Source organism: Hibiscus syriacus, unplaced genomic scaffold, assembly GCF_006381635.1.
Source record: "Hibiscus syriacus cultivar Baekdansim isolate YM2019G1 unplaced genomic scaffold, ASM638163v2 tig00110213_pilon, whole genome shotgun sequence".
Taxonomy (NCBI): Eukaryota; Viridiplantae; Streptophyta; class Magnoliopsida; order Malvales; family Malvaceae; genus Hibiscus; species Hibiscus syriacus.
The window spans coordinates 1,489,089-1,505,450 of record NW_024062630.1 but is presented as its reverse complement, the minus strand read 5'-3'; the positions used below and the strand labels follow the sequence as shown (position 1 = coordinate 1,505,450).

Here is a 16,362-nt window from a genome sequence, read left to right as displayed (position 1 = left end):
ATTGAATTTTAGAATTTATATTGATTTTTATTCTAAATTTTAAAATGGATCAATTTTAATGTTAGACTTTTTTTTTGGATAATTTAGTTTTTATTACCCAAAGAACAGTGAACGGCTGCAAAAGAACAATAAGAGTTTGGAGTACAAGGGTTGCCCCAAATCAAAAATGGCAAACAAGCAAAATCAAATTATACCCCATTGGTTACAAAGATTAATATTAACAGTATCAAATCTATTAATAGGTCTTCCCCTTAGATGAAATACAACCGTTTCCTTGATAGCTTTGAACATAACATCATCAGTGGAAGCTTGACCTTGAAAGATTATCTTGTTCATTTCTTTCAGGATTGTGTAAATTAGAGCATTGGAAGAGATTTTCATTAAAGAAGTGAGGAGGGATTTGCCCTTCCAAGTAGCAATAGCCCAATCATAGAGAGTCTCCCAAGAGGTGTGCCTGAAACGAATTCCATTGATTTCAAAGATAGCATACCATAAAGCAGTAGCAATCGGACATTAAAAAAATAAATGGTTTCTAGTTTCAAATCCTACTCCACAAAGAGTGCAGTGAAGGTCATTAACAAGCCCCATTCGATTGAGCCTTTTTTTATTAGGAAGGCGATCAAGAAAAGCCATCCATGTAATTAGACTGTGTTTGGGGATGAGGAGCGGAAACCATAACAGAGAGTGCCAATACACCTTAGTGTTCTTTACCCTAATCTTATTCCATAAATCATTAGCTTTCCTGGAGCCAGAAAGCAAAAAAGAGGAAGCTTCATTTATAAGTTTCAACATCTGTTTTATGGGCCAACTCATGTTATTTTTAACAGTTGTAGACCAGAAATCATTGGTATTAAAAATGTACTGACCAAGCCAAGCCACCCACAAAGAACCTTCCCCAGCCAATATATCCTTAATAAGGAGCATCATGCAAGCTTTGTTCCAGGTTTTCAAGTCTTTCAGGCCAAGTCCTCCCTTGGATTTAGGCTTACAAATGTTCTGCCAACTCACTATGGCGCCAGCAGCAGGTTTATCAATTCCCTTCCAAAAAAATCTAGAACATAACTGATCGATCTTTTTGATGACTGAAAAGGGAATGAAGATTTGCCTACACCAATAATTAGTGATGCTAAATAAAACTGCTCGAACGAGTTCCAATTTGCCAGCATAACTTAAAGTCCTACCAGACCTGTAACACCCCAACCCGTACCCTACCCGGATACGAGTCCAAGATGTCACATTACCTTTTTAAAACCTTTATTCTTGTAAAATATCGAAACATTTGAACTTATATTAAGAAAAATACGATCATATATTGTTCAATTGTGTTTGGTATAAAGTTTTGAGGCAAAAACGTATTTATGAATAGTAAAATACGATATGAACAGTACCGTATGAACAGTACATGCTACAGTACTTTCGGTAAAATACTTATAAATTCATATAACATCTATATTTACATATAAACATTACAAAACTTAATCATATGATTTTACAAAACCGATTAAAACATATCGGATTTAAACCTTTATTTACATGCCAACCACTATCATTGTTACAAAATACATATTATACATTTATTTTCTGATATGATCTTTGGAAAGGAGAAACTGACCTGTCTTGCATAACTTTTACCAATCTTCCTCTTCTCGGAACCTACGCGTGAAACAATCACACGCTAAGTCGTTGACTTAGTGAGGCATACAAAACATAAACTATAACCATCAATCATTTCATATAAACAAAAGGTATACATATGCCAATATTATCATTTCATATAAAAACATATATCATTAACATGCTTTTCAATACTCATATTATTGTTACTAATTCCTTGTGATCATATAAGCATGTGTTGAACATTTCTATACATATCTTAGAACACATAACATCATATAATCCATGCAATACCGTTCATATCACCACAAGCATATGCATCTTATATATTGTATTTGTTATTGTCTCTTTATTAGCCCATGGTACACTGGTGAGAACTGAAGGTATGTGAGTACATTGAGGTTGTGCACAAATGCTGTCACCACAGCTCATATAAATTGCACCGAAGTGCCACGTAGAATTTGTCCCGAAGGACCGCGTAGAAATGCACCGAAGTGCCACGTAGAATTGCACCGTAGTGCCATATAAGATTTTCCATAAGGACCACATATAAATTCCTTAAGAATCATATACATATACCAAGGATCAAGTAAGTGTCTCAAAAGACCTCATACATACTCCAAAGAATACATATACGTCCCGAAGGACCACGTAGAATTTGTTCCGAAGGACCGCGTAGACCCTCTACTCTTGGCATGCCAACTATACCTATAGCTCTCGTATCATATAACATAGACATTATTCTTATGTTTCATATATTCATGTACTCATATCATTGCTCTTATGATCACATATCACATGTGCATATAATCACGTAGTTTACTTTCATGTCACTTTTCATATGAATTCATATTCATATGTCACATAGCTCGTATCACTTTGCATGGATTCACATAAACATATATATCATTTGATTCATGTCTTATTCTTATATCATCATATATATTTCATCTATGTTTCATCACCTAACCTCATATCATATAACATGCTTTATTCTCTTATTTTCACATGACATATAATGTATACAAATTATATTTACATATGCCTTTACTCACAAATTCATATATCATACAAATCATGTCATCTCTTGTTCTCATAAGCTTCACATGCATCACGTATATCATATAGCACATATCAGTTCATATAATCAAGTATACATTTCATGTCATTCACATCCTTATAATCAATACTCCATACACTATAACTATTGGAAATAGACTTATCACAAGTCCAATTTCTTATATCTTATAAACTAAAATGCACTCATAAAAATCATATAACATTTTAGGAGTCACTTCTTACCATAGTAACTCCGTCATTGGCTCATCGCAAGCCAATATTTTTCGATCGCATAAGTACAATTAAATTGCACTCACCTTAGCCTTGCTTTGATTAGATCCTAATCCTTTGATTATTCCAGAACTTGTTTAGGCTCAATATCTACATAAATATATCATTTCAAAACAACTATCAGAAGCCTAAACTTTAAGCTTGATGTTAATAACTTAAACCGGTTTAATGAATCGAATTCTATTTTTTATTTAGGGGGAATCGATACCCCCCCAGGGGGAATCTGTTCCTGGGGAATCAATACCCCCCAGGGGGAATTGATACCCCTGCACAATCTGGAAATTTCGTTTAAACCCAGAAAATCACTGTTCATGCCCGAAAATTCACTATAACAACTTAAATTCTTCATGTTTCATTCACTTTTCTATTCTTAACTCAAATATACATACTTAAACTAATTTATATCCATTTATTTCATCTTAAACCTCAAAATTCTATTCTCCATATAGAAATCAATAATCATACCAAAATTTTCATGTTATCCAAACTTAATTCTAACACTTCTAACTTCTTATTCTCATAGATGACAAGTCAAATTCAACTTATCAATTCTATTCCAAGATTTCATTCAAGAACTCAAAATCTTTAATCTCTCCTATACCTTTCATCTTATTGTTTTATAACAAATTAAGCTTTCCTTAAGCTTAATTATCATCTAGTGATCAAAACCCAACCTTTAATTCAACAAATAATCAACAAAAATAGAAACTCACCTTTGCCTAGTCTTCCACGGTTGGAGAAGAAGAAAGGAGGAAGAAGATTTTCATCTTCACACGTTTTTATCTCTTATTAAAGGGATAAAAAATATCTTTCATGACAAATGACCATTTTGCCCTTTAATTCTTTGGATAATTACTATAAACTTTCAAGAAATATCCCCAAATAAATCATTGAACTATTCAACTATTTTACTTTAATCACCAAATTCTAAAAATTTATGATTTGGTCACTAACCCGTAATTTGGGATGTTACAAGACCACTGATGCAATCGAGCTTTAATACTGTCAATAAGAGTCGAGCAATCCGATTCAGTAATTTTCCTAGTAGTAAGAGGAATTCCCAGATATCTTATTGGCAGACTGCCAAGTTTAAAATCAGTAAGCGATTTCAAAGTCTCAAGAGAGGGAAGAGAAACACCAGCAGAAAATAATTCGCATTTGGAAGCATTTAATTTGAGCCCAGACATTCCATAGAAAACATCAAGGACAGAAGTGACCCCAACAACAGAATCCACTGTGCCTTTACAAAAGATAAGGAGGTCATCAGCGAATGAGAGATGAGTGAGACCAATACGCTTACATTTAGGATGATATTTAATCAAGCCTTTTGATGCAGCCAGATTCAGGAGTTTTGACAGAACATTCATTGAGAGGACAAAAAGGAAAGGGGATAGATGATCTCCTTGCCTTACTCCCCTAGCTCATTTGAAATATCCAATAAGGCTTCCATTAAAAGAGATTGAAAATTGAGTGGTCGAGTAGCATGTTTCAATCCATGAAATAAAGAGAGAAGGAAGATTAATAGCTTTCAGCACAACAGAAATGAATTCCCAGTTGAGAGACTCAAAGGCTTTGTGCAGGTCGATTTTCAGAGAACAACGAGGGGAAATGTGCTTTATGTTATATCCTCGCACTAATTCCTGAGCCAAAAGAGTATTATCAATAATAGATCTATCCTTAACAAAAGTTGTTTGGTTAAGGGTAGTGAGGTCAGGAATTAAGCTGGTGAGTCTTTTGACCAAGATTTTAGAAATTGCTTTGTAGAACACAGAGCAACAAGAAATTGGTATGAAATCTTTGACCTTACAAGGATTAGGAATCTCAGGTATCAAAGCAATAGAAGTAGCATTAAAGACAGGAAGGAGAAAAGATTCTTTAAAAAATTGTTGAACAACAGCATTAATATCATTTTCAATGATTGGCCAAGACTTTTTAAAGAAAAGAGGAGAATAACTATCTGGTCCAGGGGCTTTGTCATTACCTTGAGTAAAGAATCCATCTTTGATTTCTTCCTTGGAGATAACCTTAATAAGGTTAGCAGCTTGATCAACAGACAAAGCAGATTGAAGAAGATTATTGAGAAGGTCAGAATCAACACTTTTGACCATAGGGCCTGAAGTGCCCAACAAATTTGTGAAGAATTTAATTACCTCAGAGGATATATCATCAAAATTTTCAAGTCTATTCCCTTGGTCATCAATCAGCTGTCTAATGGTTTTTCTTTTGTGTTTTTTAGCAATAGCTGAGTGGAAGAATTTTGTACATTTGTCTCCATCTTTGATCCACTGAACTTTTGTTTTTTGCCTAAAGAACATAGATTCAGTTTCCTCAAGAAAATTAAGCACTTTTTGAAGAGGGATTTCCAAATCAAAATCAGCCTCACCCTTGAGGGTTTTGAGTTGTTGATGCTCAAATTCAGTTTTTTTAAGTTTAACCCTCATTGAAAGGTCACTGAAGAAGGAATTATTAAGGCCTTTGAGGTGATTCTTAAAGCGCTTAAGTTTAGAGAAGAGAATCTGCATAGGGTTACCTTTAGTAAGAAGATTTCAAGAATGATTGACAGTATCCATAAAGTTAGGATGCAAAGCCCAGAAGTTGAAGAACTTAAAGGGTTTGGGTCGATTAGCTTGCACCTCTTTGCGAGTCCAAAGAAGAGCCATACAATGGTCAGAGATGCCTGGAGCAAGGAACTCAACATGGGAAGAATGGAAAGAATTGATCCAGTTCTGATTAATAAGAACCCTATCAAGCTTTCTGGCTAAAAAAGAATTTTGTTGTTTATTACTCCAGGAAATGGTTGGGCCAAAATAAGGATGATCAAAAAGGTCAATATCAGAAAGCACATCTTGAAAATCTCTCATATCTGAGAGGAATGACCAAGCAGATCAAAATCAGAAGATTCATTGGAATTCAAAATTATATTGAAGTCACCCCCTATGATCCAAGGATGATGGCCTAAAGACCTATCTAAGTCTCTTAGTTGCTGCCAAAGTAATCTTCTTTCTCTACCATCATTACTGCCATAAACAACAGTAATTATGAAAGGAGAACCTGAGTGGAGGCCTTTGATAGTTAAGCATTGACTAGATGCATGACAGAAGGAAAAGTCAAGACCCTTTCTCCATAAGATCCAAATACGTCCATTGATAGCAAAATCATAGTTGGTTAAGGCATTCCAATTTGCAAAATTACTAGAGAGGATTTTCAAGGATTTTTTAGATTTAACTCTAGTTTCAAGCAAGCAGAGAACATCTACATTATTCAAATTAGCTCTACTAATTACACTAACTTGTTTATGAGGACAATTAAGTCCTCTGATGTTCCAAAAAGCACAGATCATTTAGAGGAAGAAACAGAAGTACCTCTACTACCATCACCCTTAGCATTTTTAGCTTTAACAAGCTTATCTTTCTTTTTCTGCTTCAGCTCATTGACTATATTTGAAACTCCTAAGGAGGCAGACCTAAATTTTATCTGTTGGCCTTCAAGAGCAATAGAGGAATCATCCATAGCACTTAAAACATCAAATCTGTTTTGAGATTCAGAAAGAGAAAGTTTTGCTTTAATAGGTCTACCCCTACCTCTCTTAGTGTTAGGAGGTTGAGAAGAAGATATGACTTCAGTAGGATCATCGATAGATTTTGTTTGCTCTAGGCCTATTTCTTCATTAGGAATAATAATTTCAGTAGCAGGTTTACTATGATTGTCTAAAGAATTCTCAACAGTTTTAATCTCAATCACAGTGCTGACAGTAGCTTTAGAAGAATCATCAACAGGGGAAGGATGAATGGGATCAGGATCTTGCAAAAGCTCTATGCCTCCTACAATAGGTTCAATCTGTTGAGTAGAGTTATGAGTTTTCTTTTTTTTCCAAACTAACTGTTTAACAGGAGGTTGATTTTTTAAGGAATTGCAGTTCTTGTCACTATGGCCAAAGAGACTACATTTTCTACAGCTAGAAGGTAGCCAAGGAACTTCAACCAAAACTGAAATAGATTTACCATCTTTAAGTTGAACATCAATAAATTTAGGGATAACTTGATTAACCCCTATCTCAATACAAACTTTTGCATATTCCAGACGAGATTTTGCAGCAGTGACCGAGTCCATAGACAGAGGATTTCCTATAGCACTAGCTATATAACTCAGTCCGGTTCTTGAGAACAGTTCTAGAGGAACATTAAATAAATGAACCTATACTGGAATTCGAGATAAGTCAAATTGCAGTCGTTTCACGTTGGGCTCCTATTTTCAAAGGATTAAGGGTTTGTTAAGAATATGCCAGGGTCCATTTTCCAGGACCCAATCTCTACTTGATTCAGTTTCAAAGGAAAAAACATAAAGATTATTCCCAGCGAAACTGACCTGGACATTGCTGCCTCCGATAGCCTTCTTCCATAGATTTCCAACGATGCGTTGCATTGTAGTAAAGTTGGGGGCAACACCTAGAAACTGACCCACAATCGAGAGCTTCCATTCTTTAATTCCAGTATCAAGGACCTCAGGATGAGGATGAACAGAAACAACCCCTTCATGAACCCTAGGTGGATGATAATCTAGTTCGTGTCCCTCGGAAGAGCCAAAAAGTTTTCTCCAATCCATAGACAGAAGGAGAGAAACAAACAGAAAAACAAAAGAAGACAGAGGAAAATAAGTCAGCCTGAGAACGCAGTGAAAGGGAGATTAGAACGCCGGAGGCACGATCAAGGATTTCTGGATTCATTAGCCTTGCTAATGTGCGCCCAGAGAGAAACCTTATCGTGCGCCATTATAACAATTTTTTATTTTAATTTAAGTTTTAATGTTAGACTTTACTTTTGGTTTTAATATAATTATTGAACTGTTAAACCTCTAATCATATAATGACATACTTTTTTTCTCTTTTAATTTTTATTTATGTATTGATTCTATCATTGAACTTTAAGATGTCTTAGTTTTAGATATTAAATTTTAATTTGTGTCATTTTGTCCCTACAGGCAATCATCATCTCTTTCATTCGTCGTTATCGGTCAATCATCGCTAGTCATTGATTGTCATTTGCGACAATATCAATACCAAAATGTTCGTATCTCAATCTTATCTATTATCTTCAAATTGATTTTTTACGGAACTCACTCAAAATTAATAAAAATTCATCTAGAGGTTTAACTTTCCGATACTTTGATTTTCTTCGCCTCGACTAAGATCAATTTCAAGATATGTTGTTCATCTTTTAAAAAGAATATTTCTTATCGATCATATTTTCAAACAAACACCCTAAACTTCTCAAATAACAAAAATTCCTCAAACTCCCATTATAATTTTTTTTATGTTCACTTTTGTGAGTTTTAAAGAAGATTTTGGAAAAATTAAATCGACAAAGTGAGAAAGAATATTAGTATTGATATTTTGGGCTTATTATGAATACCTTACTTTCTGTGTTATTATCTTAAAAGAGTATCAATACTAAAATTAGATTATGCGGAAGCCCCTACCGACGCATTGGTGTTGCTTCAACACGGACGCTGCTTGTGATGTTAACAGTGGCTTTGCTTCGGTTGATGGTGCTCCAAGGAGCTGTGAAGGTGCTTGGTTAACCGGTTTTCACAAGTCGATTGGTATCACCTCTCCACAAGCTGAGCTTTGGAGCATCTTCATAGGGCTTCAAGTTGCGTGGGAGCATGGCCTCCACTTTCTACTGGTTCAAAATGATAATTTGCAGGTGGTCCGTCATCTCAACAACCCAGGAGTAGACAGTGATGTATTCCCGCTGGTTCGCGCTATAGACTCCCTCCCTCCAACGTCGAAATTGAAAGATAGAATTTCACTGGGTTCCCCGAGAGGGGAATATGGTAGCCGACGGTTTGGCTAAGCTCTCCCTTCCTCGAGACTTCATGCTTCGTTCTTTTCCAGCTGCTTCGGATGCTATCTCTCCTTTAGGGTGTATTTGGTTGGGGGAATGTGAGATTTTCATGAGAATAAAATCTACATTACTCTGTTTGGTTGGCCGAGAATGTCATTCCCGGTAATCTTATATTATTAATAGTGGATTTTTTGGGTATATTACCGGGAATATCATTACCTCACTTTCTTTAAGTATTGTTGGATTACCGACGTTTTGAACTAAAATGCCCTTAAATAAATTTTTTTAAAAAATATCATTATTCTGTCATTGAATAATAAAAGTTCTACGAATGTTAAATTACAAATTTATTCTTAAACTATTTTAGATTTACAAAAAAAAAATCTATAATTAAAATTTTATATGAAGTTCAGGGGTTAAAATATAATTTTACCCTTTCATTAAACCTTTTTATATTTTCAATTTTGTAAAAAAAATTATATAAATTTTATGAATTTAAATTTTTTAAAGAAAATATATAAATATTTTTCAACTTGTTAAAAAAATATAAATATATAATAAAGACAATTTAGTCAAATATACATTCCAATAATCTTTTATTCTTTTAACTAAACACAGTAATCTTACATTCTTGCTAAACCAACCAAACACAAAATACAATATTATTAGTAATCCTATTCTTTGGTAATCTTTTATTCCCACTGATAATCTTACATTCTTTGAACCAAACGCATCCTTAGTTGCTAGAGATTCCTTGGGTCCCCTGATACCCGTTTAATATAACCAGATAAGGCTTTTACCTCTTTTCATTAAAAAAAAATTAGTAAAATTAGATTTGATATTTTTTAAAATTTTAAATTTAATTTTAATTCTATCTAAAAAGAATGAGAATGAAAAATATAAGAAGAGAAAGAAGAATACTTCTAATATGTTAAAAAAACTATAACCAAAGAGAATATGGGAAATAAATGTGAATAATTTAACTATCGTCCTCGCTCTTAGATTTAATATTTTGAAAATAAAATCTTAGTCTCAAGGTATCGATAACAAGCCTAACGTTTTGATAATTTAAGTACAGGTATCAATACCTTAAACGTTAAATTTAGTTAAAAGATGATGGTTAAATTGAAAAACGAAAACGAAAACGAAAACGAAAACATTGGGATAAATTTGTGAATATGCCCAAAGAAATAAGATTTGATATCTGGTTACTCAGTCAATTGATGAAAGGCAGTAGCCACCATCTGTGGGAATAAATTGGCATAAGCGAGTCCACCTACTAAAACCGTGCCGCTTCTTCCTCGCTGCCTTTCCCTCCCTCTTTATCTCTAATTTAGTTCCTCTCTCCGGTTCCTCCTCCGTTCACTACGGTACGGTTCCGTTCGCCTCGTCCTCTCATTTCTCCCCTTCACTCATTAGTACTGTTTCCCTTAATTCAAACTCTTCTTTCATTCCTTTTCCAACGCTCCTATTCATGTTTCCTGTCTGTGTCTTATTTAAAATGATTTAAAATTCTCTCAAAGTTCTTAAAACTGTCTTTTATCTAAAGTTTATTTTTTAATCTATTTTCTTATTAAGATTTACTGGTAAGTGTCAGCATTTCTACTTTTTCCTGATGATTTTCTTACTGGGTTTTCATCAATATGATTCGGACTTCTAATTGTTTTACGTGGATTATTCAATTACATTACAAAAAGTACTTTTTTTCATTGAGATCTTTTTGTAAGCGTTAGTATTTCGACTATATCAGTTGATTTTCTCTGGGTTTTTGTTACTAAAGTGTAGTAGAAAGTGTAAGCATTGATCACCTCTGTTGATTCTTTATCCAACCTTTTTTAAATTTGATTTTCTTTCTCTGTATTTATTACTAGTATTTTATTTTTAATTTTGGGTTTTTGGAATCATTGAAGAATCTTTATTTTCTGAGTGTGATATATTTGTTAGTGTTAGCATTAGCATTATCATTTGATCAAGTTTTTGTCTGATCTTTTTTATTGTCTTTATGAAATCAATCTAATAATCCAATCTTCTGAGGTTTTAAAAATTATAGTTTAGTGTTTTATCATTGGTTTCTTGTTAATCTAATAGATTAAAGTGAAGTGAGCAGTCTGCTTTTGGTTTCCGGCGTAGTGTTATCTTTCAGGCACGGGTGTAAGATCATTTTCCAGTTAATCAAACTTAGGACTATGTTGAGTTTGGTCTTGCCAAGGTTTTGCATTCATATGCACATCTTCTGGGCATAATTATGCTAGACAAATATTTGGTTTCTTTTAGCTCAAAACTTCCAAAATATTTTCATATGAACTTTTGATCTCAGTCCAAAATATTTGCATATGTATCATGGGTCTTAGCTTTGATTCTAATAATTTCCAGTTAGGCGTATAGGTCATTAAAGTTGTAATCTTTTTATGTATGATTTTATATCATAAAGCTGATCTTTGTCTGTTCTTTTATTTGGTTTAGAAAATGGCTTCCCACATTGTTGGATATCCCCGCATGGGACCCAAGAGAGAGCTTAAATTTGCTTTGGAATCTTTCTGGGATAAGAAGAGCAGTGTTGATGATTTGAAAAAAGTTGCAGCTGATCTCAGGTCATCCATCTGGAAACAGATGTCTGCTGTTGGGATCAAGTACATCCCCAGCAACACTTTCTCATACTATGATCAGATGCTTGATACCACATCAATGCTTGGAGCTGTTCCACCTAGATATGGCTGGAATGGTGGTGAGATTGGATTTGACACTTACTTCTCCATGGCCAGAGGAAATGCCTCTGTACCTGCCATGGAAATGACCAAGTGGTTCGACACCAACTAGTAAGTTGTCATTCTCGGTGGTACTTTGTTAGTGTTGTTGTTCTTGCCGAGTTTTCTGACACTAATGCTTTTATTGTGTTGTGTTATGTGCAATGTATTGTTTCAGTCACTTCATTGTTCCTGAACTTGGATCTGATGTTAAATTTTCTTATGCATCTCACAAGGCTGTGGATGAATTCAAGGAAGCCAAGGCGGTATGTTTTTGGATCTAGTTTGTGTGTGTTGTGATGGAAATAGGAGGATTTATAAATACTTGCATGAAAATGTATGATGGTCTGAATTTGGGATAGCTTCAAGGATTTAGACAATTAGTAAACATCTTTTAGCATACTTTATGCAATGGCTTAGAACATATGGTTAGCTGGGTCAGGGTTCTGGGAATGGTTTCATGTTTGTTGTTCTGGTGTCAGATTTGTATAATAGTTTGTAGCTCTCTAGTATTCTAATTTTATACAATCCATTTATTGAAAATTCCCTGAGTGGGTCTTGGAATACTAATTAGACCAACTTGATTTTTGTGCGCCGCTTGTATCCTGTTTTCATACTTATTATTTGATGTTTTGTCTTATTGTGAAACCTGGAATCTGATTTTCTGTCTAACTTGCAGCTCGGAGTCAACACCGTCCCTGTCCTTATTGGTCCTGTCTCATACTTGTTGCTGTCTAAACCCTCAAAGGGTGTTGAGAAGACCTTTTTCTTCTCTCTCTCCTCCCAAAAATCTCCCTGTCTACAAGTAAGAATTGGTTCTCCTTTTCTCTTCTAGTTGTTTTTACAATATAATTGCTTTAATTTGCTATTATGACATTCAATATCTCTACAGGGAAGTTGTATCTGAGCTTAAGGCTGCTGGTGCTTCCTGGATTCAGTTTGATGAACCCACGCTTGTCTTGGATCTTGACTCTCAACAATTAGAATCATTCACTACTGCTTATTCTGATCTGGAATCGACTCTTGCTGGTTTGAATGTTCTGATCGAAACTTACTTTGCTGATCTTACTCATGAGGCATACAAGACCCTCACTGGATTGAAGGGTGTCACTGCTTATGGTTTGGATTTGGTTCGTGGAACACAAACTACTGAATTGGTCAAGAAGGATTTCCCTAAGGGGAAATACCTCTTTGCTGGAGTTGTTGACGGAAGGAACATTTGGGCCAATGATCTTGCTTCTTCTCTTAGCACCTTGCAGGCTCTTGAAGCTGTTGTTGGCAAAGGTATTCAAGTTTATTTTGCTTTTTATTGCCTGCAATTGCATGATGAACATTACAGCTTTGGTATTTATTATAGGCTAATATCTATGAATTAATTTTCCAATGTGCAGACAACCTCGTGGTTTCCACCTCGTGCTCCCTTCTCCACACCGCTGTCGATTTAGTAAATGAAACCAAGCTTGATGATGAAATCAAATCCTGGCTTGCATTTGCTGCCCAGAAAGTTGTTGAAGTTAATGCACTTGCCAAGGCATTGGCTGGTCAGAAGGATGAGGTTTATGTCCTTAATTTGCTAGTTTTCTAAGAACTAGGATAACATCTCTTGATGATCTTTATGCCGTTGGTTTTGGTATTTTAATTTTTAATGCTTGGTGCTTTCTCGAGATCTGGATGATGCCATGTCACTCATGAGTTATTCATCTACTTTTAGGCCTTCTTCTCTTCCAATGCTGCTGCTCAGGCTTCAAGGAAGTCCTCTCCAAGAGTAACTAATGAGGCTGTTCAAAAGGCTGTAAGTGTTTTGATAAAACTAAAAATTTGTCTTCCAAGTGATTGCTCTGGAGTAATATCTTTTGCCATGAAACTCCTTTGCTTATAGAGTTTTATGGTGCTTGCATTTCCAGGCTGCTGCTTTGAAGGGCTCCGATCACCGTCGAGCAACAAATGTTACTGCTAGACTCGATGCGCAGCAGAAAAAGCTTAACCTACCGATCCTCCCTACCACAACCATTGGGTCCTTCCCTCAAACTGTGGAACTCAGGAGAGTTCGTCGTGAGTACAAGGCCAGCAAGTGAGTTAATCTGGAAAATTTTCCTGATATCTTTCTTATAAAATGTCAAGGTGACCACTCTTTTAACAAGTGCTCTCATCCCATTCAGGATCTCAGAGGACGATTACGTTAAAGCCATGAAGGAGGAAATTAAGAAGGTTGTCGGCCTTCAGGAAGAACTTGACATAGATGTCCTGGTTCATGGAGAGCCTGAGGTAAGTATTTGTTTTAGTTTTTCCCCTTTTCGGTAAAGGGGAAATACATTTTTTGTTTAGTTGTCGTCAGCGTCCTAACTATTGACATTGTGTAGAGAAATGATATGGTTGAGTACTTTGGCGAGCAGTTGTCTGGTTTTGCTTTCACTGTTAATGGATGGGTGCAATCTTATGGATCTCGTTGTGTCAAGCCACCCATCATCTATGGCGATGTTAGTCGCCCCAAGCCAATGACTGTTTTCTGGTCATCTGCTGCCCAAAGCATGACTAAACGCCCAATGAAGGGAATGCTTACTGGCCCTGTTACCATCCTCAACTGGTCCTTTGTTAGAAATGATCAGCCCAGGTATGCAGAAATCCAAATTGGGAAAAATGATGATAAGTATTGTGTTTCTTCCGGCATTTGTTTTACTTCGCAATATGATTATCGATTGACTAAAATTGCCGAGTTTTCAGGTTCGAAACTTGCTACCAGATTGCCTTGGCCATCAAGGATGAAGTTGAGGATCTCGAGAAGGCCAGCATCAACGTTATCCAAATCGATGAGGCTGCTTTGAGAGAGGGGTTGCCGCTTAGGAAGTCTGAGCATGCCTTTTACTTGAAATGGGCTGTCCACTCCTTTAGGATCACCAACTGTGGTGTCAAGGATACCACCCAGGTTCGTATATAAATTCACTCATTTATCGAAACATTCGTATTCACGTAATTTCCGTGATTACTGAATTCTCTAATAAATCGACAGATCCACACCCACATGTGCTACTCTAACTTCAACGATATCATTCACTCAATCATCGACATGGATGCTGATGTCATCACCATAGAGAACTCACGTTCAGATGAGAAGCTCTTGTCGGTATTCCATGAAGGTGTGAAGTATGGTGCTGGAATCGGCCCCGGTGTCTATGATATCCACTCTCCTAGAATACCATCGACCGAAGAAATCGCCGACAGAATTAACAAGATGCTGGCGGTGCTCGAGTCGAACATCTTGTGGGTTAACCCGATTGTGGTTTTGAAAAACTCGCAAGTATGATGAGGTGAAACCTGCACTGAACAACATGGTTGCTGCTGCCAAGCAGCTCCGCACCAAAGTTGGCAGTGGTAAGTGAGAGCTTGGATGGATCCAAGAAGAGGGAAAAGAAGAAAAATGAAGCCACGTTTTATTTCGTAATAACGGTGGTTTGTTGATGGAATTTTTGTTAAGAGCAATTGATGTTTTTTTCTTCTTTTATATATCGGAATCATAAATGTCGTTATTTTTGCATAAACTAGTCTCGGGTCGGGTTATTTGTTTGGCCACCTAAATTTAGCTCGGGTTTTGGATAAGATTATTCACAGTTTGAGCTGTTTCCATTTTTGTGTAAATTATTGTTTTAATAATCAAAATAATAATTTTAATTATAAAATGGCTTAATTAAAAAGCAAGGGTTTAAGCTCTACCTTTTATTCACTGCTTAAGGATTTTTTGTCTGTATGTGTTTAACATTTTTATTTTATTTTATTTTAAGTGTCTAATTCATCACCGTCATTAAGAAAAAAAAACATTAACCACTCAAAATGTGGTGTTATGTTTATAATTTCTTTTGAAAAAATTATTTAAGAAACAAAAAAATATTTAAAAAAATCTTAAATTTCTCTAAAATTTTTATAAAACATCTAAAATCTTAAAATATTTAATTTCAACTCTTAGCACCATTGCCACCATCGAATGACCACTCACCCATCGTTGTCCACCCATTGATCAGTCACCCTCATTTTTTTTTTCAAATATACGTCAGACAGAGTTCATAAATAAGAATACTTTGAAAATATATATATAAAAAAATTATAATTCGAAAGTACAATAGGAACATCAACTCACCAGTATTTCACGGTCTCCTATAACTTCATCTATTAACTCAACAGCAGATTTATCAGCACGGTATAAGGGCATCAAACTCATCGCCAGCGATGATAAGGAGAAAGGGCTTTGAAGAAGAAAAAAGATTAGGAATTAAGGATCGGTGCATGGGAGATTTTAGAGATTTAGATATTTAGATATTTAGGTTTGTGGTTTTAGGGAATTGGGGCGTGGTAAGAGTGATGATCGGCAGCGAGTGAATGACGATAAGTAGGTGATTATTTGGCGATGATTGACGATAGAATTAAGAATTTTAAGAGTTTGAGATTTTTTCTTAAAAAAGATTTTACCTAAATGTTGGATTTTTTTTGAATAATGATAAAAATTTTAAGTTTTTTTAAAAAATAATTTTTTTTAAAATTTATATATTTGTAAACCTAAAATGAATAAAACATATAGTTTAAACACTTAGTTTTTAATTAAGCATATAAAATTGTATAAACTTATGGTATTGTTTCTTGAAGTTTTAAATATGTATAATTTTAATAATTTGAAAAAAGAAGTCTAACTGTATTCTTAACAAACATATTTGACTAGGATATTAATTTTTAACTATTTAAAATGATAGTCTTCATGATAATTTATATGTATTTCATGCTAACATAAAATTATTTATCTTAAATGTCATGTTAATAAATGATCT

At 34.9% G+C, this 16,362-nt stretch overlaps 2 protein-coding genes and 1 pseudogene across 2 annotated transcripts; 1 reads left to right on the top strand and 2 right to left on the bottom strand.

Moving 5' to 3' along the window:
- Positions 1-183: 183 nt before the first annotated feature.
- LOC120113689 lies at positions 184-4,331 on the bottom strand. Its single transcript, XM_039134758.1, has 4 exons — positions 3,919-4,331; positions 836-1,105; positions 674-742; positions 184-454 (listed from the first exon to the last, which is right to left on the bottom strand). The coding sequence occupies exons 1-4, from the start codon at positions 4,329-4,331 to the stop codon at positions 184-186; spliced, it is 1,023 nt and encodes a 340-aa protein (XP_038990689.1).
- A 54-nt stretch (positions 4,332-4,385) lies between these two features.
- On the bottom strand, positions 4,386-7,566 carry LOC120113688. Its single transcript, XM_039134757.1, has 5 exons — positions 7,330-7,566; positions 6,327-7,158; positions 5,974-6,216; positions 5,598-5,827; positions 4,386-5,480 (listed from the first exon to the last, which is right to left on the bottom strand). The coding sequence occupies exons 1-5, from the start codon at positions 7,564-7,566 to the stop codon at positions 4,386-4,388; spliced, it is 2,637 nt and encodes an 878-aa protein (XP_038990688.1).
- Positions 7,567-10,040: 2,474 nt separating this feature from the next.
- LOC120113870 lies at positions 10,041-15,175 on the top strand (annotated as a pseudogene).
- Positions 15,176-16,362: the final 1,187 nt, after the last annotated feature.